Source organism: Felis catus, chromosome A3, assembly GCF_018350175.1.
Source record: "Felis catus isolate Fca126 chromosome A3, F.catus_Fca126_mat1.0, whole genome shotgun sequence".
NCBI lineage: Eukaryota > Metazoa > Chordata > Mammalia > Carnivora > Felidae > Felis > Felis catus.
Window position 1 is genome coordinate 82,879,290 of NC_058370.1, and position 25,394 is coordinate 82,904,683.

The following is a 25,394-nucleotide window of genomic DNA, read 5'->3' on the forward strand; positions in this document are numbered from 1 at the left end:
AAATAGGCCAAATTAATACATTTACGGACAGTTTAGAATACATGTACCTCAAGGAACAGAAGTCATTATTATGGGCTTTACAAGAAAGGGGAAGAGAGACAAAGACTGCCTACTTTTCCAGCTCGGTAAGCCTTGATCTGTTTAATGCTCTCTCTGAGTGATAACAGAAATTACCCCATAGACAAGGCTGCTCCGCAAATACTAAATCTTAGGCAAATTTGTGCACAGTTGTGTTTTAAGTCCCGACCCAGCCATTCTGGACAGACCCACCAGAAAAGCAGAAATAGCACTACTATAAACTAACTATATCATCTGTCCCTAACAAGTAGGACACAAAAAGTATTTTTTAAAAATATGAGGAGACACTGAATGGACTGTCAACACACAGAGGAATGTTTAATATACTCAAATAAACAAGATCTGTGCCTTAACGAGTCAGGCATGGTTTAAATTTAGTGAGTGAAGAAAGAGAGAAGGTCAGACAGGCAACACAGCTTCCCAATTATGCAGAACAATCCTTCAGATCATGTGAAAGCTATAATTAAATGTTGTTACCAAACCCCCACTACCCTTTCTCCCACCTAGTAAAGTTAATGCATGAATTCAGTATGAGCAAATTATGATTTGCAAAAATTAGACATATTCCCTCTGTAGGGGGAATAAAGCTTTCTTGCATTAAGTCATGTATCTTGGGGGTAAGAAAAAGCATAGTACTGAAAATAAATCCAACATAACAGACACAATAGTTACTATTAGACCACATCCTTTAGCTCACCTTTGCTTTTTCTTTCCTTTTTAAAATTTATTTATTAAAGTTGTAAACCACCCACCCAAAAGGTATATCACCTCTGCAAGCTGTTTCCTGGGCAGCATCTTTTAAACTCAGGGCTGAGTTTCTCTGAATATCTAAGGAGAAATTTGTTTTCAGAGAGGGAGATGAGTGGACAAGAGCTCTGTGTCCATCCAAAGACCAGTGGTAATGTCCGTGTCTTTGCATGTGAATACACACACACACACACACACACACACACACACACACACACGCACACACACCCTTCAGTTCCTTCCAATTAGAATCATTTTCCCCCTTAAAAAATGTCAAATTATCGGAAAGGTTAGGCAGAAGAGAACAAGGAGAAAATAAAGTTCATGTAAACAGTAAGCACATACCTGCCGGGTGATGCCATTTCCTCTACATCGTAGAGCCCAAGTGCTGGATATTAGCATTATTGCTACTATAAAGCTTCCGATAAAAATGGATTGTCTCTTGCGGACCTGAGAACCAGCTGGCTGCCTGAAAAGTGGTTTCCCCCATATATGATTCAGTCTCCTTGACAAATATACTGCATCGTACTGGATGAGTCATCCGAGGGTTAGTCCGCATTTTATAGGCCTGTTGTGTCATTACTCACATTCAACATCCTGCTTCTCAAAAGTGGAAGCTGGAAGCCTGACAGCTGACAGATGCTTTTTCCAATTAAAATACTGTTTAAAAAAATTCCTGTAAGTTATGATTATCAATCATTGATGATACTGTGAAATGCCCAGGAAGCAAATGGCACAGCTCAATACCTGCGATTACAGACGTAGAACCACAAGTGCAAATTGCTTACCCGCCCCATCTCCAATCCAAATAATTTTGTTCACAGCTAAGAGCAAGGATCCCCTTCTTTTAAGATATCCATAAATTAGTATTGGCATGGACTCTGTTGATTCTCACGTTGCAAGGTGACTTAGTCACAGGAGCTCTATAAAAACTAGATGTCAAAATTTTGGTCCTGGTTAATTTTGCCAAGTGAGAGAATGGCATTGGATTTATGAAATGTCTACTTCTTAGAGAAAACATCGTAGGGATGAAATGATGTGGTATCTGGGATTTGTTATGAGTATTTTAGCCAAAAAGGGGAGGGTAATGAAATGTGATAAAATCTTGATCATTGCTGCATCTGTAGTAAGTAATATAGGGACTGACTTTATTATTCTCTGTTCTTTTGATATCTAAAAACTTTCGTCATAAAACGTTTTAACAACTAAAGAAAAATTTTTTTCTCTCCCTATGGTCTAATGTGTATCCAGACAAGGCACTTTTCCAGTTAGGTGTGAACATACTATATGTGTGAATGGTGCCCATTCACACAGAGTGCAACCAGTGACCATGGGCGTGGGAGCTTCCAGGTTGAAGGTAGGACACGCGAGTCCAAAGGCCACTGTGAGGGCTGCATCCACCCACTGAACAAATGCCTGGTGCTCTCTCCTCCTCCCAAGGCTATCTGGTGGTGTTCCTTATGCTTCCTTTGGGGACACAAGCTCCAGCCTCATTCGTGAGCTCGGTGTTGACACTGAGGTGACTACTTCGAGCCTCCTTATATGGTTTTGGAAATACTCCATGAGAGGTTACATTACATCACATCCACAGTCCCCTTACACCAACACATCTCTTTGTAAGGTAGCAGTGTTCGCTTGACTCACTTTATGTGCAAACTGGGCTATACTTAAACCATCTGAAGGAGGAAGACAGCTTTGATTTCATGGCTGGAAAAAAAAAAACAGATATGGAAGCGCCAATGTATGTTAAATAAAACCACTACTGAAACTAGATGTCATTTAAGAAATCGTCCTTGTTGATATGTTCTGAAAGTGTGACAAGTCGCCACGGGACACTTAAAACATAGAAGTCCTATGAAACCCTAGGACCTCTTGACTCCTCCCTTTAGTTCTGAAACTAAAGGACAGGAGAGTGTCTGGTCCAGGCTTCCATCTCAGCTAACGGCCAAGGCCAGTCCTCAAAGAACACTGCCCAAGTGGACTAAAAACATGCAGCAAATGGTTGTGATGGTCCCCATACACATCAAGTGACAACCTCACAAATCTGAACTGTGTGTGGGTCTGAAATGAAGCCTAAGGAATATCAAAATGTTCCCTTGCAATTTAATGAAAACCTTTCACACACTGGCAAAGCGTGATTTGCCTTCATGCAACAGGTAGAAATGGGGGACATTAATAAGCTTCTAGCCTAATTTGAGTTTCTGTAAGTATTTCAAGAAATGAATGTATAGTTCATTAAAGAACTTGCCACTGGAATTTAACTAAAAACACAAAAGTAATGGCAATAATAATGTGTACATGTATACACACACACACACACACACACACACACACACACACACACACAGAATGAGAAAATACCAATTACGGTAAAATGTTAACAAATGGGGAATTGGATTAGGAGAGTCCCTCATACTACTCTTACAACTCTTCTGTGAGGATGAAATACTTCAAAATAAAGTTAAACACATACACAAAAAGAAAGAGAATATATGACCCCTGTTTAAAAAAAATCTTGGACTGTAAAGGAAATTTACCAAAATGTAATAAACATTAGGACATTAGGAAATGCCTCTGGGTTAAGATTTCTCAAAGGGTGTTCCTTGTAAACAATTTTATAAGAGGATCCAAAAACAAAACAAAACAACCAAGCAAACATTTTGAGAACACTACATACTATATCCTCAAGAATACTGTTTGTTTAGTCTTGCATTTCATAACTTATTTGACCACAGGAACCCCTTCCCCCATTACCATCCCTTTAACCTGAAGAAAGCACTTTGGGAAACACTGCTGTAGGTGATGCGATATGGGATACGGGATTCCCTCCCACCTCCCAATCTTTTTACTCTAAGCTTTCTTCAGAACACACCTTACTTACTATAACAACAAAAGACATCCCAACTTGGTTTCTGCCATCTTTTTTTTTTTTTTAAGTTTATTTATTTATTTTGAGAGAAAGGGAGAGAGAGAGTGAGTGCACAGTGTGAGCCAGAGAGGGGCAAAGAGAGAGGAAGAGAGAAAATCCCAAGCAGATTCTGCACTGTCAGAGTGGGGGCTGATGCAGGGCTCCAACTCAGGAACCCAGGAAGTGAGATTATGACCCGACCTGAAACCAAGAGTACGACTAAGCCACCCAGGTGCCCCGCTTTCTGCCATCTTTAATGAACATTTCTATTTGGTCAACTTGCACGTAAATGACCATCACCAGTCTGAAACAACTTACAGGATGCGATATCCAGTCTCCCCTGACCACATTAGCTCGGCATACCTCCGCTGGTAACCGAGGAGCCTGCCCCCATGCGTACAGCGGGCTGACAGCTCATGTCAGTGTTGGCGTTAAGAGGCAAATGGCCCCAGGTGAGGCCGTCCCAAGGGGCAGTAGCTTGCTCCAGGCCCAGCTCCATCTCTACATTTTCAGAGCACTAGATCTTGGAACCTCAAAACCAGTGTGGATGCTACTGGCGTGAGATCCCCAGGCCTACTCATCTCCCACGACCCTTGGGTATTACAAAGCAAAACTAGCCAGGAAGCATAGCAGAACTTGCCTTCCAATTCATTATAACTTGTTAATGGACTCCTTTAAAATTTTTGCCATGTATTAATTTATACAAGAGTTTTTAGCAATAATCTGCATGTTTTGGGCTTTTAGGGGAAGATGGGGAGAGGCCAAAGTCCAAATACTGGCTAATGGCAAGATCTAAAGGCAAATATGGATATCATGATGTTATCTAAGGCTGTCCTGTGCAGTGGTAAAAGAGCATGAAACTGGAGTCAAGCTAACTTAGTTCAAAATCCAGCCTGGCCCTTACTTATGTTATTTACCTTCTCTAAGCCTCTGCACTTCTTTGTCAGTAAAATGGGTAGAATATTATTAATGACTTCACAGAATTGTTCTGAATGGGATAAATGTGATCACTCACAACAAGTACTTAGCATAAGTCCTGGCCACATACAGAGTACTCATTAATTTATGCAAACAACAATGATGAGGATGTTTGTAAGTTTTATAATTTAGACTGGCAAGAGTGGGCAAATTATGACCAGCCACCACACTGGTCTGTTTACGTATTGTCTATGGCTGCTTTACAGCCACAAAGGCACAGCTCAACAGTTTTGACAGAAACCTCATGGTCCCCAAGGCCAAAAATATTTACTAACTACACCTTCAAAGAAATTTGCCAACCTTGGTGATCAACAGTTGAGTGGATAAAGAAATCACTGGGTTTTTCCCTATAGAAGTTTTGGTCACTGGTCCTTTATTGTTTAATATGTCTCAACTTAGAAACCAGACACACAAGCGTATTTAGGGTGATTTGGTCCACATGAGCTGAGCTCATGCTCTCTCCTTGCAGTGGAAAACACATACCACAGTGTTCTGTCTCGTGTTTGGAGGGGAAATCTGGAGGGCCTGAGACTGCCTGTTGGGTCTTTTCCACCTCCGCTCCTTCCCGAATGGCCCACTCAGAGGATGACCTCCCTCTTTCAGAGTCCAGCTGATGTGTGCGAGGCCACAGCCATGCCTCCCCTCCCCCAAGTCACATCTGTACATTATGTCAAAACCACATGTGTCCCCAGAGCTTGAAGCAAGAGGTGAAAGATGATCTGAAAGAGGCATTCAGGAAAGTGAGCAAACAGAAATGAAGGATGCTTTCAAGAGGGCTGGACAGCCACGGGCAGGATTAATACAACTCAAGGGGCCTTCAGAAATGAGGGCTGCCATAACATCATCATCGCCGACAAGAACCCAGTAAAGAGACTGAGGGCCAACCCAGAAAAATGAAGAACACGCCTTACTCAGATGCAGGTCCCAAGACACGTCCCTGCGTCCAAGAATGCCGCCTATGTTCTTTGGCAAGAAAACTTGTTTATTTGGGGAAAATGAGCCCATTGCATTAATGGATAAGGCAGGTGAGGGGAGTCCTGGGGACTGGTCTCCGGGAGAGGAAATTTGAACAAAAGAAACCATTCTAGCTCCATTCAGTTAGCTTTCTTATAAAAAAATTCGTAGCCAGCTGTTCAGACAGAGATGAAATCTGAGGTATATCCACATACACAGGCTCTCTGGTGGCCACTTGTTGTTGCCTTACTGGCAAATATCAACTTGTTTACAAAGTCAATCCAATAGAAAATTGCATATGTTAAATACCAAAGTGAATTTGGCATTCACAGCTGGGGCTGTTCAAGAAAGGGAAGGGGTAATGGGTAAGGGTCATTAAGGAATCTACTCCTGAAATCATTGGTGTACTTACTATATGCTAACTTGGATGTAAATTTAAAAATATATAAATTTTTTTAAAAATGGGGGGGAGGAGTCAGATAATTTTTTTTAACTTTTTTTTTTTTTTAATGTTTATTCATTCTTGACAGACAGAGCATGAGTGGGGGAGGGGCAGAGAGGGAGACAGAATCCGAAGCAGGCTCCAGGCTCTAAGCACTCAGCACAGAGCCTGACACAGGGCTCGAACCATGAACTGTGAGATCATGACCTGAGTCGAAGTCGAACACTTAACGGACTGGGCCACCTAGGCACCCCAGATAATTTCTATTGTTACCTGAGAGCAGGATTTCAGAGATGTAGGCACAGTGACAAATCTTACTTGAGACCAAGCCAGTTTTCAGCCATGTTCCTTAAAATGTAACTGGCTGGCACAGGGGTAAAATAAGGCTCTTTCCAAAGCTCACGGTTACTGTGGGGATGTTCAGCTTGGTTAGAGCCAGAAGACCTGCACTGATAACATGCACATGAGCTATTATGCTAAGCAAATTTTTTTTTTTTTTTTTTTTAAGATAAGAGACTCTATGAAGTGAGGACCTTTCAGTGCTAGGCTTGTGTGCCTGGCAAGATTTCTTTAAAGAAAAGTCAATGGAACTCACATTCACCCAGTGTCCACTAGGTGTGGGGTATTCCATATGGTTATATCAACACACCCACAAATTTTGTGCCTGGCCTGTGTGGAGGAAAAACAGGGGAGCTGAACTATTAGGTCAATTTACTCTAGAGAGTCTGAATTTCTCCAGCATAAGATGTTACACAAACAGGGCAAACTGATAAAAGTGGAAGAAGGAATCCAAACTGGATCAGAAACATGGGAAAGTTACTCTGGGAAATTAGGGAAAGGAGCCAAGGGCTTGATGAGCAAGGATTCCAGGGCCTTCAGAAATGAGGGCTGCCATAACATCATCATTGCCAACGAGAACCCAGTAAAGAGACTGAGGGCCAACCCAGAAAAATGAAGAACTCGTCTTCCTTGTTAGCCCTTCAGGCTTGGAGAGCAAACAGGGCAAGAAGGCCTGGCCTCAGACACATGGGCTGCAGAGAGAAACCAAACCTAGATCTGGGGTGGAATTTTAAGCTCAAGGGTGGGAGGGGGCAGAGAGAAAATAGGGAGTGTTCAATGGGTGACCAGTTAGTGTATTTAACGTCTGCCACACTGAAGGGTAAGGTCTATGTTTGAAATCTGCTTAAGGGTTGGACAGCTTCATTCCTCGAGTGATCCTCGCACCATGAGGATCACTGCACAGACTGAGTGTGCCGAACCCAAATCTGCCACCGGCCTGGCCCAGTCCACTCTGTTGTTTCCCTAACTTCAGGCCACAATTAGGTCGGAAGCTGCTGAAAGGCTGTGTAACCTAGGAGCGGTCTTAAATCTACCGCTTACTGTGATGTTGGCTACAAAAAACTTATCCAAGACAGCGGTAGCGTCCTCGCTAAGCAAACCTTCCATGTGGAAGCCACCGCTGTCAGATGGCTATACAGCTGTTAAGTTGTAGAAATGGAAGTCTCTTCTCGATCCTCTGTAATTGTTCACCTACATAAATAGCACACATAACTGGAGGTAGAAACCCGGCAAATTCACTCTGTTGGGAGGCAATAGTTTGGGCCTGGCTTCGCCACTAGTTCTGTGCCTTTGGGCACAGCTGCTTTTCTTGCTGCCTCAATTTCCCTCACCTGGAAAATGCAGGGCTTCAACTGGCCCAGGCCTCGAACCTCCAGAATTCTACAAGGCATAGATTGGTAACACCTACATGAGAAAACCTACGAATACAAGTAAGTGGACGGGGAACAGAGAGGAGTGGAAAGAAAGCTGGCAGTGCTGGTAGATCAAGACCAACGGACTGGGGGTAAAGCTACGTTCTGACCCTGGATCTAAGACGCCAGCCTAAACTAACACACCAGTTTAAAAGGATGCGGATCTCACCCCAAAGCTAGAACTGTCTTTTCTTTACAAACAACATTGGTCAACAATGGCAGCTAATGTCAACATTGGCTATGGCTTTATCATATGCAAGCAATGAGCCTTGCAATTTCACAGGGCTTTTATCCTAAACAGAGACCAGAGATAGGAAATGGAGTCTCTTCTCTGTCTTCATGGCAAGCAATGCCACAATTACAGCATTTTATTGTGACTTGCACGTCCCCTTTGCTTTTGGACCTGAGACTCTCAAAAAAAGATGGTCTTCTTTTTCACTTTTGTAGCTCAGTGGCTGACAAATGGTAAACCCTTGGTAGACCCGAGTCTCTTTCATTTCATTCAACAAACACAGATTAACCTTTATTGGCTTAAATAGGGGGTGGAGATGAAAATTATACAGAGGGAGGAAATAACAGGAAGGTGGTAGCAAACTTTTGTAATGTGTATTATTCTTCATGATAAAACGTACTAAGTTCACTGTAGAATAGTGAGAAAATGCAAAGGAAAACATTCACCTGAAATGACACATAAGTGGTAGAATTTAAGAGCATTTCAGGTATCCACAGTTATGTGATGCATATTTGCTAGTTTAATGTATTCTTTCTCACTGTCTGAACCCCATTAAAAAATAATTGGAAAATATTTCCCTATTTTTCTATTTGTTCATTTCTGATAAAAACAAAAGGTATATAAGGCTTAACAAGATTTTTTTAGTTCTTTAATTCAACACTGCAGGGGGGCAAATAAATAATTTCACATCTTATGGACAGGTTTCACATCTTATGGACATTAGATATTAACTAAATAACTAGAACGGCAGCCTAGAATCCTAAAATTAACTGTAGGAGATAGCTAATTCTAGACTAATCACAGTTGACATATGAGGAAACTATTTCTTGTTCAATTTTAGTTGTAGGAGCCAGAACGGGGCTCACAACTTTTGACTCTGAGTCTACATTACTGACCTAGCTAAAACCAAAATCATCCCTCAATTCTGTCACACTGTTAACTTTTGGTTTCTGAAAGGCTAATCAGAGATGATTCCAGAGCAAGAGAAGTAGATGACAGTGTCCAGAGTACTTACCTGCTCTAGAATTCCCAGGTTGCCCGGTTAAATAAATCATCAAAAGGGAAGCCAAAGCTACTGATTACTCTGAAAATTGTTTCTGACTTTGCCATACACAGTTTAGTTATATCAGAAATTTAAACAGTGGACCAATGAATCAGAGTTAGGGCTCGCTAGTCAACAGAGAACAAGCTACCAAATAAGGCTTACAGATCACTGACTTCAGCACCACTTTCCTCCCCATGGTTCACCTGAATTCTACATAGGGAAGGCACAGCTGGTGAGCATCCACCTTGTTTCAAGGATCTTCCCCTCTCAGGAATCCCCAAGGGTGGTCATAATAAAACCTGCTGAGAGAGGAGAGGAAAGGGGAGAATCCGCAGTACCTCACCAAGTGCTCTCTGTGGTAGTTAAGAAGTGCCTTACAGAGGAATCTCATATACACATAGTTAACTTTCCAAATTCAGCAAGAGAACAGAAGCCAGAGTCTGAGTACATTTAAAGAGAGATGAGGCTCTTCCTCTCCAAGAACATGTACCGCGGAGTTGGTCAAGATTTGGGGACCATGTGCTTCTCTTGGTCTGTTGCTACCCTTGATAGGACCCTGGCATTTAAAGATGAAGTACACATTCATCTTTCAACATGGACTGAGAATGCTAGCCAGCTACCTCATTTAGTGCTCTATCACAGAAACAGTGATCCTTCCCAAGACTGGAGGAAGAGGTGAAAGGCTGTGTGCTGGCCTCCTATAGAACTGTCAAGGGTAATTATGACCACATGCAATTTTCATCGTGTGTACAACTGTACTCAAAAGAGGAAGAGGCATGTAGGTAACAAGTCCCTGATCAAACCTCAACCCGATTAGTACTCATCTCTAGAACAGTATTCACTATAGTACTCTTTTAAGGAAGAAAAGGGGCCAAACAGGGCTTATCCACTCTCTACACTTAGTTGCCAGTTACAAGGACGGCTTTCAAGTTTTATTAAGTAAGTATCGGATGGCTAAAACAGAACAGTGAGGAGAATGGACAATGAATGCGGGTCCCACCTAGCTTATAGATGCAAAATCAAAGCGTAAGCCCCAAATGTACAAACTGGAATAAAACACAAAAGGGACATTTGTGGCAGAGCCAAGAATAGGTCCTGAGTGTCCTTGAATTTCATCTTTCAAAACACTTTTAAACAAGGTTCACTCCTAAATGTTCTTTGCTTCAAGTCTCCCCAAAGATTCTCTCCACCCCTCTTTCTCCCCTCAAGAGGGAGAAAATTGTTCCATGGATTTCATTTGTTTGTTTCCTGTGAGCCCTGGAGGAACTGTTCCTAATACTAAGAATGTGCCAAATGTGAAGAGCAAGTCTTAACATTAGAACATTCCTAGCTACCAGGGTGGGACCAGTTCAGCTCAAAAGGATTTTGCTGCCACTCAGTAGAAGCTGAAAATAAATACAAACACACAGACAATATGGCGCATGGGATGCCAAGGGAGAAGCAAAAGACTGCACAGACAGACGAGAAATGGGAAGGGAAGCCATCTTAATCTCCCCACCCCTGCCTGCAGCTTCTCCCATGACACCTCCTCTTCCTAAGAGGGCAACTTACTGTGCTGGCAGACATAGGCAGCCCAACTTCCCTGTCTTCTCTGGATAATCTTTAGATGTCAGCTCAGTTTATATTTCAGGATGAGGAAGGGGGAAAGCTCATGGGCTTCAAAAGAAGCAAATATTTATAATGTTATTGAACAAGGTATCATGGGAAAAATATGGCACCCATTCCATGGGCTGGTCATAGCCTCATTGATCCATTTCAGAACACAACAGGTTCTGAGGTGTTTAAGTACAGGTAAGGAGGGATCAGAAGCTTGCAGAAGATTAGCTGGGGCAAGACAGGCCATCAATTTATCTGCATGATATAGGTACAGATGTATTTATTCGTATATTTAGTTAATTGTCCTGTATAGGTTACACATTCATGATTCATAAATCAAAATATAAAAAGGTATACTCCCACCACCTGCCATCTGCCCTGTTCCCTTTCCCACCCAACAAGCCAATAGTAACCACCTTTTAAAAGATTTTGGTGTATCCTTCCAGGGTTTATGCAAATATATTATTCCCATGTTCTGGACCTTGCTTCTTATCTCTTGAGGATGTTTCCATATGGGAACCCAGAACAGATTCATCCCCTTTTTGCATCAGTACAACATTTCACTATACAGGCATACCGTGATTTACTTAACAAGTCCCTTATTAAAGAACATTTAGGTTTTTCTGAACCTTTTGCTATTGAAAACAGTCCTGTGAGGAACAACTTTGCAGATCAGGGTTGCCTTTATGTATTAGGATGCTTGTCCACTGCTCTTTAACTAACCTGGTCATGATATACAGAAAGAAGGAATAAAAACCTTGCAACTGCAAATCCACCTGAAATCAAGACAAAGCCCTTCTAAAGCAAAAGAATATGGTTAGGGAAAGAGAAGATGACATTCTGATTTGACACGATGAATATGGAGTAGGCACACAAAGACATATTTGTGGAAGGAACCGGAGTTCAATTATTTAGGTTGCCCATTCTCCACCCTCATCTTTCTCCTGCTCACTCCCCCACAAAAACTTGCCACCCATTCATCCCAGGGGCCATCCAGTCATCTGCCCCTTTTTAAGAAATTCTGACAGCATTCTACCTAACAGAGGAGAGACAATGTGCCAAAGTGGTGACCGGTAAGGTGTTGGTCTTTCTGTCCTCGGAGGGCAGAAAATAACCCTCTCCTCCCCTGGTCATCATCTGGACCTGAACCCAGACATCTAGCTGGAGGCAAAGGCTCACACAGCCATCTACACCTTAGGGAAGGAGGGCTTAGCTACTGCCTGGTCCCTGAGTCAGAGCACAAGTCCCGGGTGGATCCCCAGAGATAACCAGCGAGGCAGGACCCCTCAGCAGAGCCCAGAGAGGAGCCCAAGAGGCAGTTCCAGCCCTTCCCAGCCACCACCTTTAGCAAAGGAGCAGGAAATTCGAAACTGTCCACCGAGCTGACTCATACTCTCTTTCCACAAGCAGCCTAAGGTTCTATTCTAAGTTCACTGAAGGAAATATGCCTTCAGGCAGAAGCAGAGCAGCACAGAAGTGATTGGAACCAGCACCTCAGTGAGCACTCAGTGAGTGACCTCTGTGACAGGTCAAGGTCTCACCAGAAGGGCTAAGGAAGGTAAAGAGCCAAGAGAGACCATCGTGTAAACATCCGATGCGCTGAATGCCATTTATACTTTTACCAGACCTGCATATGCATCATTACCTGTGTGCGTACACAGCGATGGTTTAATTACCCCAGGGTTAAAGTCAACCTACCAAAAATGAATTATACTTGTTTGGAACCTAATTGGAACAAACCAAATGTATAAATGCATTTTTGTGACAAATTGGGAGAAAAGTGAACATGGCTTTTAAAGACCTGTCGTTAATTTTCTTAGGTGTGATAATGGTATTATGGTTGTTTTTTTAAAGTCCTTATCTCTTAGAGACACACACTCAAGTATTTATGGATGAAAACGATGTTGGGATTTACTTTAAAATACTCCAGCCCACCCCAGAATGTGTGTGTGGTGATGCAAAGGAAACACGAATGACTGCTGGGTGATGCGTGCATGGGGATCCCTAATACTATTCTCTTTACCTCCGTGAATGTGTAAAACGTTTCATAAGAAAACAGGTTGCTATGATAGCTATTCGCCACGGGGACCTCACTACTGACCAGAACAGGCAGTTCAACCCCTAGAGGTGACACCTTGGCCCTAGATGATTTGCAGAGGATAGAGTGAATGACTTCACCAACGCAAGTAAACTCAGGGAAGTAACTGTACCAGGAGACTGTGCATTCCATCACCTGAGGCACTGCTTCCCAAACTTGGCTGCATACTGGAATCACCTGGGAGTTTTGCCTTTTTTTTTTTTTTTTTAAACATTGGTGCCTAATTTAATTGGCTGGGGCACAGTATGGATTTCCAAATTTTTCAGAGTTCTCCAGGTAATTCTAATGTACAGCAAAAATTGAGGATCAGAGCTCCCGGAACCTAACAGGATGGTTCAAGCAAAGTCAGGATTAAGTGTGAGAGGCTAGTGGTGGCAGCACGCTCTCTGCTGGAGCCTGCCTGTGGCCCTGCTGGCCTAATTCTCTGTCTCACCAGGGCCCCCGAGTCAGGGATCCAGGCCAAGCTTCCTTGAATTATCAGCGCGATCAAGGATGACGCTAGAACCACAGTAAAAACTAGGGGCTGGACAAAAATGAGAAAAACCTGAAGGTAGGACTCTTTTAAATCCAAATAAGAAATGACCTGTTATCAATATCAACAATGCAGTTCACATTGAGCATTCCATTAAGTGCCTGAGCATGAAGTGCCAGTGTGCATCCTGCCGAGGCCGCCTATGTCAGTGACAGGAAGGCTTTTTTTTTTTTAAGAGGTCGAAAGGGTCTTAGGCAGCTTAATTTGTTAGAGATGCTGAGTGTTGGAGCCTCAACAGCTGACCTTATTCAAAGAAGGGAAGAACTGGAAATTCTCTTAGGAATACAGGCCTCACCTCACAAAAGATTGGGGACATTTTCCTGCAGCAGGTAGCATATTCTGATATACAACTGTGGGCCACTGAGTGGCAATGGGGTTCATTCTAATGTCATTTTTTTTTTTTTAATGTTTATTTATTTTTGAGAGAGAGAGAGAGAGAGAGAGAGAGAGAGAGAGAGAGAGAGACCGAGCATGAGCAGGGGAGAGGCACAGAGAGAGGAGACACAGAATCTGAAGCAGGCTCCAGGCTCTGAGCTGTCAGCACAGAGCCCAATGCGGGCCTTGAACTCACAAACTGTGAGATCATGACCTGACCCGAAGTCTGACTTTTAACCGACTGAGCCACCCAGGCCCCCCCATTCTAGTGTCGTTCTGAGGGCCTTGGAAGAGGTGGAGGGTTTGCATCTGTTGAGGCTCTTCATATACGTGACTCTTATGACCCTTTTCCACAACAGCCCTAAAATGGAGTTCCAATTTTACAAATGAAAGAAATGAGGCCTAGGCAATTCTAGTTATGACACCATAGTCATGACACCCAGCAATAGAGAGCAACACTGGAGCTCTACCAGGCAAATTCCAAAGCCCTACGCTCTTTCCACAGCCAAGATAAACTTTGGGATATAATGAACACGGCAACTCTCATTTCCACCTGTTGGAAATAATCCAAAGGTTGCTTGGGGGCCCAGCCCTTCTAGATGAACCTATTAGTCATCATGAACCTGAAGATACAAAACCCTTGAACTTTCATCCATCATTTTCCATGGGGACACGCATTTTCCTCCACTCCCAGTGAGCCTCGGCTCGGTGGTGCTTTCTAGCCACTCAGTAGTCCATGCAATATAGAAGAAGAGGGCTTCCCCCATACCCAGCTTTAAAGTCCTGGCCAAGGACACCAACCTGAGGGCCTTCCCTTAACACACGCTCACACTTTCAGATCTGAATTCTGTGTATCACAAAGGGCGAACAGACCTGGAATGCAAGTCAACATCCAAAGCCAGGTTTTGGCCTCTACTCCTTTGATGCAGGGAACCTTCTGCCCCTGGCCCCGTTACCGGCTACACAAGCCCAAATGCCAACTTTGCTGCGGGTGTTGCTTAACACTGTAGGTATGAAGTTGAATTTGTACTCCAAAAATATAATCTTATAGGTCGGAGTCAACACTGCCCCACTCACCCTCAAGCCCCTGCCTTTAAAGCTTTTGCTCTGGAGCCTCTACTAGTGTTCCAAAGATGCTGGCCCAACTCTGGAACTGAAGCTGCCTGAAACCCTTCTTCTGGGGCTGCCTTCAAGCTAGTCTTATAATAAATGAGCCAACCATTAAAATTGAAAACAAAACAGAAGAAACCCAATCCTTACTTTTTAGTTAAACACCAGTTTTTAACTTAGAGCAGATCTACCACCAAAGCTTATTCAACTTATTCACCAAACTTAGCTCTAATGAACCTCAGGCCATTTCCAAACTTAAAATCTACTTTCACAATTTAAATACTTAATAGAATCATCTTCCCCCCCACCTCCCGCCTCCCCATCTGAGAGTTCCAAAAAAGAAAAGGCTTCTCAAAATGTTTCAAGCAAATGGTTGGGAGATCAAGATACGCAGACTGCTTCCTGAGGTGAGGTCATAGCTTTGAAAGATACAATACTCAAGTACAAAGGTACATATTCAGGTACCAAGGTATATATATTCTGATATGTTTGCCTTAGAACAAAAAACTCAGGCCACATGATCATATTTTCTGGTACATGTTGTATGGGCCTCTAACCCATCCTACAGCATTAAATGGCATTAATAAACATGGTAATGAAATGCTAGCTGACATTTAACTGATGTGCCAAGAAACTATACCTTTGTGCGTCCTCTTGAATGTGCACAGCAGTTATACGAGACAGGTACTGAGTATCTCCGTTTTCTAGTTAGGGACACTGCCACCCGGAGAACAAAGAACCCAACCCATGAAGCTATCAACAGGTAGAACAAACAGCCTGACTCCAGAGCACATAGCTCTTAGCCCCTTTGCTTATTTCCAAATGTCACCAAGTCAGCCAGCCAGCCATGGAGTTGCCCTTTCTGCACCAATACGAAGCCGCAAGTCACCCTGGAGGGGCCAAAGGAACATCTTTTGGACAGCCCTGGACCCTCCACTGGATGCAAAAGCCATGTTGGGAGAAGATTCTGTAGCATATAGCATTTTAAAAGCCATATGAGAGGGTGTCCTTCTAGTCGGGCTCAAAGACACTCACAGTACTCCTTAACTCTTAGCTCAGTTGTTGCCACAACCCAGAATCGAACCCTCCCTGGGGACATGTCCTAGCCTGCACCAGCAGACGTGTTGATAAACAAATGCATGTGCAGAACTGAACAACGCATTTGTGGGCTGGTCTGGGCAGTGCAGAATGATACCCTATGGTAAACCCTCAACTATGGAGTCCCACAGCCCAAACCGTACTCCCTGCCCCACTGATTTCTAGCTATAAGTTCTCAGATAACTTACTACATTTTTCTAAACTCAGTTTCTCCATCTGTAAAATGGGGAAACAATGGCTCTTACTCTGGGGTGTACTGGAGTTTGTGATACCAATTAACTGTACATGTAATAAAGCACATCACACAGAACAAGCACTTAAGACGTGCTGCTTCTCACGTTGATTATTCCAGCAGAAGTTCGGTATTCGATGGACAGAGGTGTGGACGTTTTCACTCAAGTAACCACTCCAAAGGCGGGGTAGGGTGGACTGGTCTGAAATAGTGGCTTCTCAGGCCTAACTGGGTAGTTTCTGGGTTGGCAGCTACTGGAGCCTGACCTGGGGACAGATGAATAATCTAAACAAGAGCATAAAACAAAACAGTAAGATCCTATGGACAACATCCCTGCAGGTTCCATGCCGATAGGTGGAGTTCTGAATTTGGAGGTGGGGAGGGGAAGCTTCCAGTAAAGAGGCTGGTATGCAAAGCAGGCTAAGAAAAAAATATTAAGCCAGGAGGTGTGCTTTTGCAAGGATTTTAAAAAATTCCTGCTGCTGTTGGGGAGGCTGGGCGGCTTACTTGGTTAAGTGTCTGACTTCGGCTCAGGTCATGATCTCACAGTTCATTGGTTTGACACCCCCCCCCCCACCTCCCCAACAGGCTCTGTGTTGACAGCTCAGAGCCTGGAACCTGCTTCAGATTCAGTGTCTCCTTCTCTCTCTGCTCCTCCCCCACTAGCGCTCTCTCTCTCAAAAAATAAACATTAAAAAAAAATTCCTGCTGCTGTTTATTGAGTTATTAACTCTTTGCCTAGAAGTAGGCTGTCCCACCCACCACCCTACGCAGACGAAAGTTAAGGCTGGGTCTCCCCTCAGCCAGGCCACCAGGGAGAGAGGGGCCTCCCCTCCCCTCCCAGCCTCTGGAAATGTATTGCTTTCAAAGCCACAACTGGCAGCTGACCTCAACACACAGACTGGCAGCACTGTCCTACAGAAATGGAACGTAAGCCCCATATGCAATTAAAATTTTTCTATTAGTCACATTATAAAAGTAATAAACAGGCCAAACTAACCAGGATAATATAGTTGACATAACCCAATATATCGAAAACATTTTCGTTTCTACAAGTAATCAAAATGAAAGATTTACTAATGAGGAATTATTTTACATTCTTTTTCTTCATAGTAAGTCTGCAGACTCCAATGTGTTATTTTACACTTATAGTGTATCTCAGTTCACACTAGCCTCATTTCAAGTGCACAACAGCCCAGGTGGCTAGTGGCTAGTGGCTCAGGTGTTGGACCGTGTGGGCCTAGAGCAGTGGGCCGTGCTCTGGCCCAGAAATTCCCAATCCAGTCACCTGAATCACCAGGGGGGAGGGGTGGTGCCCTGTGCAAAATATGACATCCCTGCCCCACCTCGGAAGGCCTCAGTAAAAGGCAGCTGGCTTCCTTCCAAGTTCCGCTGCGGCACAAGCCGCCACCCACGCAGCCCGGTCCCCACGGTCTCTCTACAAGAGTCACACAAGGAGGCTTACATTTAAAAAATACTCACCAGCATGCTAGCTTGGTATCTGTATGCACAAAAAGGTAGGAGACCAAAGAATGTCTCCCACAGGCAGGGGGATTTACTGGGCCGGTGAGTTAAAATGCCCTCCCTTCCTTATGCAAGCTCGTCTATTTGTCTATGGGGTCTGAACTTGGCCCCAGCTTCAACATGGCTTTTCTCTTTTTCTTTGTGCATAGTCATGAGCACCAAGGACACTCTCTTCCCCTTGTATTTGAAAGCATAAGGGGCGCCTGGGTGGCGCAGTTGGTTAAGCGTCCGACTTCAGCCAGGTCACGATCTCGCATGAGTTCGAGCCCCGCGTCAGGCTCTGGGCTGATGGCTCAGAGCCTGGAGCCTGTTTCCGATTCTGTGTCTCCCTCTCTCTTTGCCCCTCCCCCGTTCATGCTCTGTCTCTCTCTGTCCCAAAAATAAATAAACGTTGAAAAAAAAAATTTGAAAGCATAAAGATGGAAGATGTTTTAAACACAAATTATGGTCCAATGTGGGGGGGGGGTATTTTAAGTTCTTCCAAGGGGCAGAAATATTTCTGGGGCTATTATTCCCCTGTGGATATTCAGTAGGGTGTTTCAAATTCCCTCAAATCGGGCCCTCTGCAGCCATCACTTTATCTCTCTCCTAGGACTCTGGCCAGAAAGGAGCCCCTTGAACCTGGAGGAGGTGAACGGAGGATGCCTACGAACACCCACTGCAGGTCACTTCTCCCGCCCCCACTGTACCCGGGTTTCCTGTGTTCTGGGGTAAGCCTTTCTGGTTTTAGCCTTACTAGCTGGGGTGCCTAACTGAAACCTCTCAAAGGAAAAGTCTGACACACCAGTATGGAAAAGTTCTCTTATCATTTGGAGAAAATAATTTAGGGCTGGGTAGATAAACATGTACAGGAAATACTTCTATAGAGGTCTTGATCCTCTGAAGATTAATAACCCACGGAACTGGAGACCAGCCTCAAACTCAGAGGAAATAGGCAAGTTATAAAAACAGGAAGAACGGGAAGTTTATTTTTGGATGAATATTTGTTCTAGTGAAGCTCTTGATACTGACAAAAACCTTGATCTGCAGGTCATTTGCTACAGCTGAGCAGCTGCAGTGCATGTTTCCACAAGCTGTCCCACCAGAGATTTCCGGGTCTTTCTGGAAAGGGCCTCACCCCACTCCTGCAAAACATCTGCCTTGCTGCCACTGGCTTAAGGATTCCTTTCCCCTGCATTCCTGTTGGTGAATGGACTCTCCAGCCTCGAGAGAAACCCCAGCCATCCTCAACGACCCGCTCCACTTTTGTCCCCTGCCTCGAGGCAGCCCATCTCCACCACCTGTGTCATTTGGAGCTGTACGCATCTGCCACCTCTGTTCCAGCACGAGTGGGGCAGCCTCCCTCCACGGACGGCCAGCCCCCCGGGTCTCCCAGCCTCTCTGGTTCTCCTCTACAACCCTATCACCACCCCCGGCATGCTTCCCACTGCTTCTAGAATACAGTCAAATATTCTCCAGTTTGACAGACACAGCTCTTCACAGTCTGGCTCAACCACTGTGACAGCCTGATCTCCAAATGCAGGACTGACTACACGAATTGCAGGGCCTCGTACAAAAGGAAAAACATGAACAGAAAGAACTTCAGGATGGCAACCACCGAACATTAAACTAAGCAAGGTGGGGCCCTTGTAAGTGCGAGGCCCTCAGGCCCCTTCCTATGTCTCCCTCAAACCCACCCCAGAAGGCAAAAGGCACTACCATTACCGATAAAAGCCCTTCTCACCTCTCTTCACCCTCACTGAAACTCGTCCTTCCTCTCAAAGAAGACTTCAAAACGAGGAAACTGGCTCCCAATCTTTTTTGTTTGTTTGTTTGTTTGTTTGTTTTTATTGAAATTCCAGTTAGTTAACTTACAGCGTAATATTAGTTTCAGCTGTACAATATGGCAATTCAACACTTCCATTCGTCGGCCGGTGCTCATCACAAGTGCCCTCCTTAATCTCCTCCTCAGCTGCCACCCACTTAAGTGACCCATTCACGTGCCCCTGACACTGAGCAATCTGGTCCTCATTTACAGTATGGTTATTTATTTACCTGTCTCTCCTCCACACCTGAATCAGACCAACAGTCCCAGGGCTCTGAGTTCACGGCTTAGTCATTTGTGTGCCCTCCCTTCCCACCTTTCCAGAGCAAGAGTTGGTACACGTGAGGACTACAATAAATCTCTACTGAATGACCACTAGGAATATTGCCCTCTCCTTCTAATGGTCACTTATGGGGGGGGCCTCCTCTGACCTTGCCAAAGGACCAGCGAGAGGAGAAATTTTCAAAATCCCCTGAAGACCTTGCTTTTACATAAGAGAAGATGCCCGGGCCCTCCAGAGGCCGAATTACACAACGAGCTTGAGGGCGTCTGAACAGGAACTACCATTATGAAACCTACTGGCCAGACACAAAGGCTGCACATGTTGACTTTGGCAGCGGCTTCACAGGTGGCCCAGTTGGCGCAGTGGCAGAAAGCTCACCACCTCCTTGGCTGCTGCCAGCACCATGGGGGGCATGGAAGAGGGATGGTAAACAGGAGAGCCAGCACTGCCTTCTTTCGTTTTACTCCATGTGACAGAGGGGTGGGCACAGCCCGGAGAGGAAGAAGGTGATCAATGTTTAATTCCCTACCAACTGCCATTGGGAAGTAGAACAAAGGCATAAGCCTCGGGGTTTTTGTTTTTACCTAGAAACTTTAAATGAGATCTCATTTCCCTTGAAATGATTACCTCTTCAGGGAAAACACTTGTGAACCCATAAGTTCTCTCTGAGCAAAGAGGCAGAATGAGGTAGGGAGAAGAGATGAACCGTGACCACCACTACCCCTTAAATGCGAACTTGCTTTATTATTCTTTAAGAGGAAGAAAAACATTGGAAATCCCAAATAGCTTCCTAAACATTCAGGGAAAGTTGATTTTTCCAGCAATTGGCAACCGACCATGCTCATGGGAGATGGTGAGGCCAAGAGGAGGGATGATATCGTTATCAGAATAAGCACAGGCATTAAATTTTGTGTGCCCTCTAATATGAGAAGATCTTCCCCAAATTTAGTCAAGGAACATCCCTCCCCCAACAGGCCATTCAATGACAATAACAACAGCAACAGCAGCAGCTACCTTTTACTGAGCCGGTGAGTAAGGGCTGAGTCAGTTATTCTCCATCATGTCTCTGCTGGCGCTGGGGACGATCTGCACTCTCCTTGTTTACTGCCTTCCCCACTCAGTGTGCAGCTCCCCCATAAGCATGTAAGGTCACCTCTGAAAACCCAAGACCCAGAACGGTACTGCCAACCTAGTAAAGTCTCAATGTGATCTCAGATTTGTCAAAAAACAGATCATCTCCATCCTTCCAGGGCGGTTCCCATTCAATAAAAGAAGAGAAATCAAGTAACACACTCAGGGTGTCTAAGGGGGGACATTTCAGGTTTTGGTCCTTCAGCTACCATTCTGTATGTTCAGAACAGTTTGTTTCAGAAGTCCCGGGCATTAAAGCATCCTTTACAATGTTCATTGTAGAGACCCGTTTTCTCTGCCACATTTCACTCAGCAAACGTTTCCCACATACAGTTCCTTAAGAGCTACTTTCCCCCCACCCCCTAAGTTGAAGCTGGTTTTAATGTTACAGAAAAAGACTTGGATTGCAAGGTACTCAGCAAATGCCCTAAGTATCTAAAAACCCCAAGGTAGGGGGTAGGATGATTCTGTGGCCAGTGTGCTAAAAACCTCATGTAGAATGGCTTATGTGGCAGGCACTCAATCGATGCTGATCCCCTCACTTGCTGTCATAGGGGGTGACAGGAGGTGAAAGTCCAAATGGCTACCAGAACAAATCTCCCCCTTAGTCTGGACTCACAGCTCTTGGCTGTGCTTTCTCTTTCAGGAATACAGTCACTGTTCTCCACTTCGGACCACGGAAAAGGAAGCAGGAACTCCCTCCAGAGGCTTCTAATTTTCCTATCTAATAATCTGTAACCCTACTCAGTTTTTAGTCTCAGTTTACTGACACAGAGCAACAGCTAAATATATTCAATTCTGATACTAATGAATGAAAAACACACAAATTTCAAAACATACCAGGTAAATGCTTCAAAATTATTTTTGAAGTAAATAGGACCTATGTAGCAAGGTTAGGTAATTGTGTACATGTGAACTCCAAAGAGAAGATACTACAGCATTTGGTTAAACTTTAAAATCAGAAATATTAAAATAATTAACCCTACACAAAGAATGCATATTTGTTTCCAATTTAGATCTAACCGTTTATACTCACTAAAAATGCGAACTTTAACCTAAAATACGTGTTGACGTAAAAAGGGAACTTACAAACTCTGTAAAACCAGGGAAAGCTGGGGCGCCTGGGTGGCTCAGTCGGTTGGGCGGCCGACTTCGGCCCAGGTCACGATCTCGCGGTCCGTGAGCCCCGTGTCAGGCTCTGGGCTGATGGCTCAGAGCCTGGAGCCTGCTTCCGATTCTGTGTCTCCCTCTCTCTCTGCCCCTCCCCCGTTCATGCTCTGTCTCTCTCTGTCCCAAAAATAAATAAACTTTAAAAAAAAAAAAAAAAACAGGGAAAGCAAACACCTCAAAGCCACCGTTAGTTAGCAATGAGGCTCCTGTCTTAAGGACAATGCGAGGTTTGGTGCATGACAGAGCCAAAGAAGAACGAGGCCAGAGCCTCACCCGTGAGCTATTTCCATACGTGTTTAGGAGGGAGAAGTGAACCTGAGTGCATCCAGAACTTACGGAATTCTGAATCTGAGCCCTCGAGGTAAGGATCACATTATCCCCCAGCCGGGGCAGAACCAGAGACTTATCAGTGCCTGACAAACAAGGCTGGGTGAGGTGATGCCAGCCCAGGGCACCATGTGGGCGGGCTGCCCCACCCAGCCCATGCCTGCCTCCCAGCTAAGGTCTCTAAATTAGCCAAGGCCCGTAGGCTTGTGACTCCATTTTCAGTGACTTCTGGAGCCCACAGAGTGAGGACCCTCATGAAAAGCTCTACTGTTTGCCTTGATGACGGTGACATGTCTTCTCACCGGGGTGTTTACTGTGTGCTCTTAGGGTCTGTTACCAACGAGGCAGTTAGGCCCTTCCAAAGACTCTCCCAGCAAGATGAGGGGCCAAGACTACTGGGGGTTGGGGAGAAGGGAGACAGTTCATCCGCCACACACACACACACACACACACACACACACACACTCCCTATTGTGTTCTTGGTCGTTTCCTAGTACCCAAAACAAAACCTAATCCCTGAGCATGTGGTCCAATATCATACATGTATATGTTACATTATAATATTATATATTTAGAATACATTATAATTTAAATGATCTCTCTCAGCCTAGCTCCTAGCCCATCTTCCCCCCATTGTCCTTGGTTTAGAGGTAACACTGCTCTACTGGGTAGCCACACAAGCCACCAATTCGGCCAGTACCAACAGGCAGTGCTGGTGAATTACCTGGGGCAGCTGATTCTGGTTGGGGGATGGGGGAGATTCTGCATTTCTTTTTTTTTTTTTAATTTTTTTTTTTTAATGTTTATTTTTGACACAGAGACAGAGACAGAGAGCAAGCAGGGGAGGGGCAGAGAGTGAGGAAGACACAGAATCGGAAGCAGGCTCCAAGCTCTGAGTTGCCAGCACAGAGCCCGACGCGGGGCTCGAACTCACAAACCGCGAGATCGATCATGACCTGAGCCGAAGGCAGCCACTCAACCGACTGAGCCACCCAGGCGCCCCAAGATTCTGCATTTCTAACGACTGCCCAGGGATGCTGGCCCTGCGGAGGGAGCTGAATACTGGGCTCTGGAAATCCTGGCTGGCCCAATCTGTCCCCTTCTATATAGCTTCTCAGGCCTCCACCCCTTTTTCCTCTGAGGATGAAAGGCCCTTTGCTGTACGGTTCTACCCCAGCATCAGGAATCCACCTGGCAATTCTCCCCTGTTCTCACCCTAGCAGATGCCTCCTCACCCTTTCAGAGACATCAGTACAAAGATGTATTAGTCCTTTTTTTTTTTTTTTTTTTTTTTTTAGGAATATCTTCCCTTGGGAAGCATGGTCTTTCCTTTGAACACTAAAAATTCTGAAGATACTCTTTTATAATTTAGAAAGAATAATTTTGCTACATTACTTCCCTCTTCCCTCCCAAAAAAGTGTGTTAAGGGGAGGGAGGATGACTCATACTTTTGAACTTTTCAGAAAGAAGAAGATAAAGAAACACACAGGCTCATTGAAAATATAACACACAAGGTCCAAATTTAAATTTCATTTGAGCTTAAACACCGCAGTCCCCATGAAGTACCTAAAACTTTGTTATCTGTCAAATAACAGATTTCTAAGATTTAAAGGCCAAAAAACATTCCCTGCCCTGCCCCCCACACACCTAAAAAGAAATGTACATTTTGTGCTTCCACATCATGGGTGAAGAATGCCAGTGCCCTCTCATTGTTCCATTAATGTGACAAAACAAACAATTAACCAGAAACTCTGGCAGGGTTCTCAGCAAGGTACAAGTTCAGACAATAGCTGAAGGTATTTCTTTTTGGTAAAGAAATGAAGTTGCTCTAACTTGAATGAGGGTTAGGATGTTCTTGGCCATGCCTGGATTTTGAAGGCTCTGAAAATTCTGTAGGAGTAAACTGCATTATAAGAAAAAAACTGAAACACATTTTAAAAATCTAGACGGCAAAGCAAAATTTTTGAAGAAATATTTAAAACAGGTAAGTAGGGGCGCCTGGGTGGCTCAGTCTGTTGAATGTCTGACTCTGGATTTCTGCTCAGGCCATGACCCCAGTGTTGTTGTGCGATTCAGTCCCAGGCCGGGCATAGAGCCTGCTTAAGATTCTCTCTCTCCCTCCCACCTTCCCTCCCTCTGCCCCTCTCCCCAACTCATGCTCACTCTCTCTCTCAAAAATAAATAAAACAGGTAAGCAAAAAGAATAAATACCACCTGTGATTCACCATCCAGCGATCACCACCGCTAATGAAGCAGTGACACATGCAGTGACTGGCATCTTAGCTGAGCAAAACTTAGAGGATGGATATTCTGATACAGTTCACCCCCTCCCTCTCCAAGTTCAGACTCATCTGGAAATGTGCATAGGGTCCAGAACCATCATGGAAGATTCCAGCACCTACAGAAATGCCTAATGGTCTGGGCAGAGGAGCCAAAATCACCTTCGGAGAGAACGGCTGATGAGCCACACTCAGCAAAGCAAAGGAAAAGGAGAAGTGTTTCCAGAAATAACTAAAGCTGCACCTGGACCCAGCCCTATGCCACAAGATCATGTGGCAAAACTGAAAGAACTCTATCACCAGAGGCCAGCAACTCTGCTATGGAAATCCCCACCCCAGGCTCCGGACGGGGAAGGTGTTTCCTCTGTTTGAGGTCAATGGCAGTCCTGGCAGGACGGCTGGAATGAACAGTAAGAAGTCGAGTACGGCCAACTCAAGTGCCATGGTATGGGCAAGAACGACGTCAGCATCAAGGGCAGCAACAGAAGTGACTGGAGTAGGGGCTCTGTAGAGATGCAGACAGTGGTGAACAGCCCAGAATGCCTGAGCACAGATCCAGGCACAGCTGTCCAGAGCTGTGGGACCCTGGGCGAATTACTCAATTTCTCTATGCGTCTGTAAATGGGGATGTGATTACAGTACTTACTTCCTAGGGTGGGAGCGATTAAAGAATGTTAACCACCAAAAGCATTTGGAACAA

The 25,394-nt window shown here is 44.6% G+C and overlaps 1 protein-coding gene and 1 long non-coding RNA gene across 7 annotated transcripts in view; one reads left to right on the forward strand and one right to left on the reverse strand.

Moving 5' to 3' along the window:
* The window catches only part of LOC102899646, a 35,795-nt gene extending 14,603 nt beyond the window's left edge, over window positions 1-21,192 (forward strand). For 2 of the 5 annotated variants that reach the window (XR_006595636.1, XR_002741151.2), the window contains exons 4-5: window positions 18,293-18,410; window positions 18,730-21,192. This is a non-coding gene — a long non-coding RNA (uncharacterized LOC102899646). Of the gene's footprint in view, window positions 1-13,265; window positions 13,380-18,292; window positions 18,411-18,729 lie in introns of all 5 variants that reach the window. The other 3 variants (XR_006595638.1, XR_006595635.1, XR_006595637.1) reach the window with 2 other exon arrangements.
* SPRED2 (sprouty related EVH1 domain containing 2) overlaps window positions 1-25,394 on the reverse strand; it is a 114,014-nt gene that overhangs the window by 51,649 nt on the left and 36,971 nt on the right. Inside the window, exon 1 of one of the 2 annotated variants that reach the window (XM_019827292.3) lies at window positions 1,171-3,128. The exons of the other annotated variant lie outside the window; for it this stretch is intronic. Coding sequence (XP_019682851.2) covers window positions 1,171-1,187 — 17 coding nt within the window. The 5' untranslated portion in view covers window positions 1,188-3,128. Of the gene's footprint in view, window positions 1-1,170; window positions 3,129-25,394 lie in introns of those variants that run through there. 2 annotated transcript variants of the gene reach the window in all.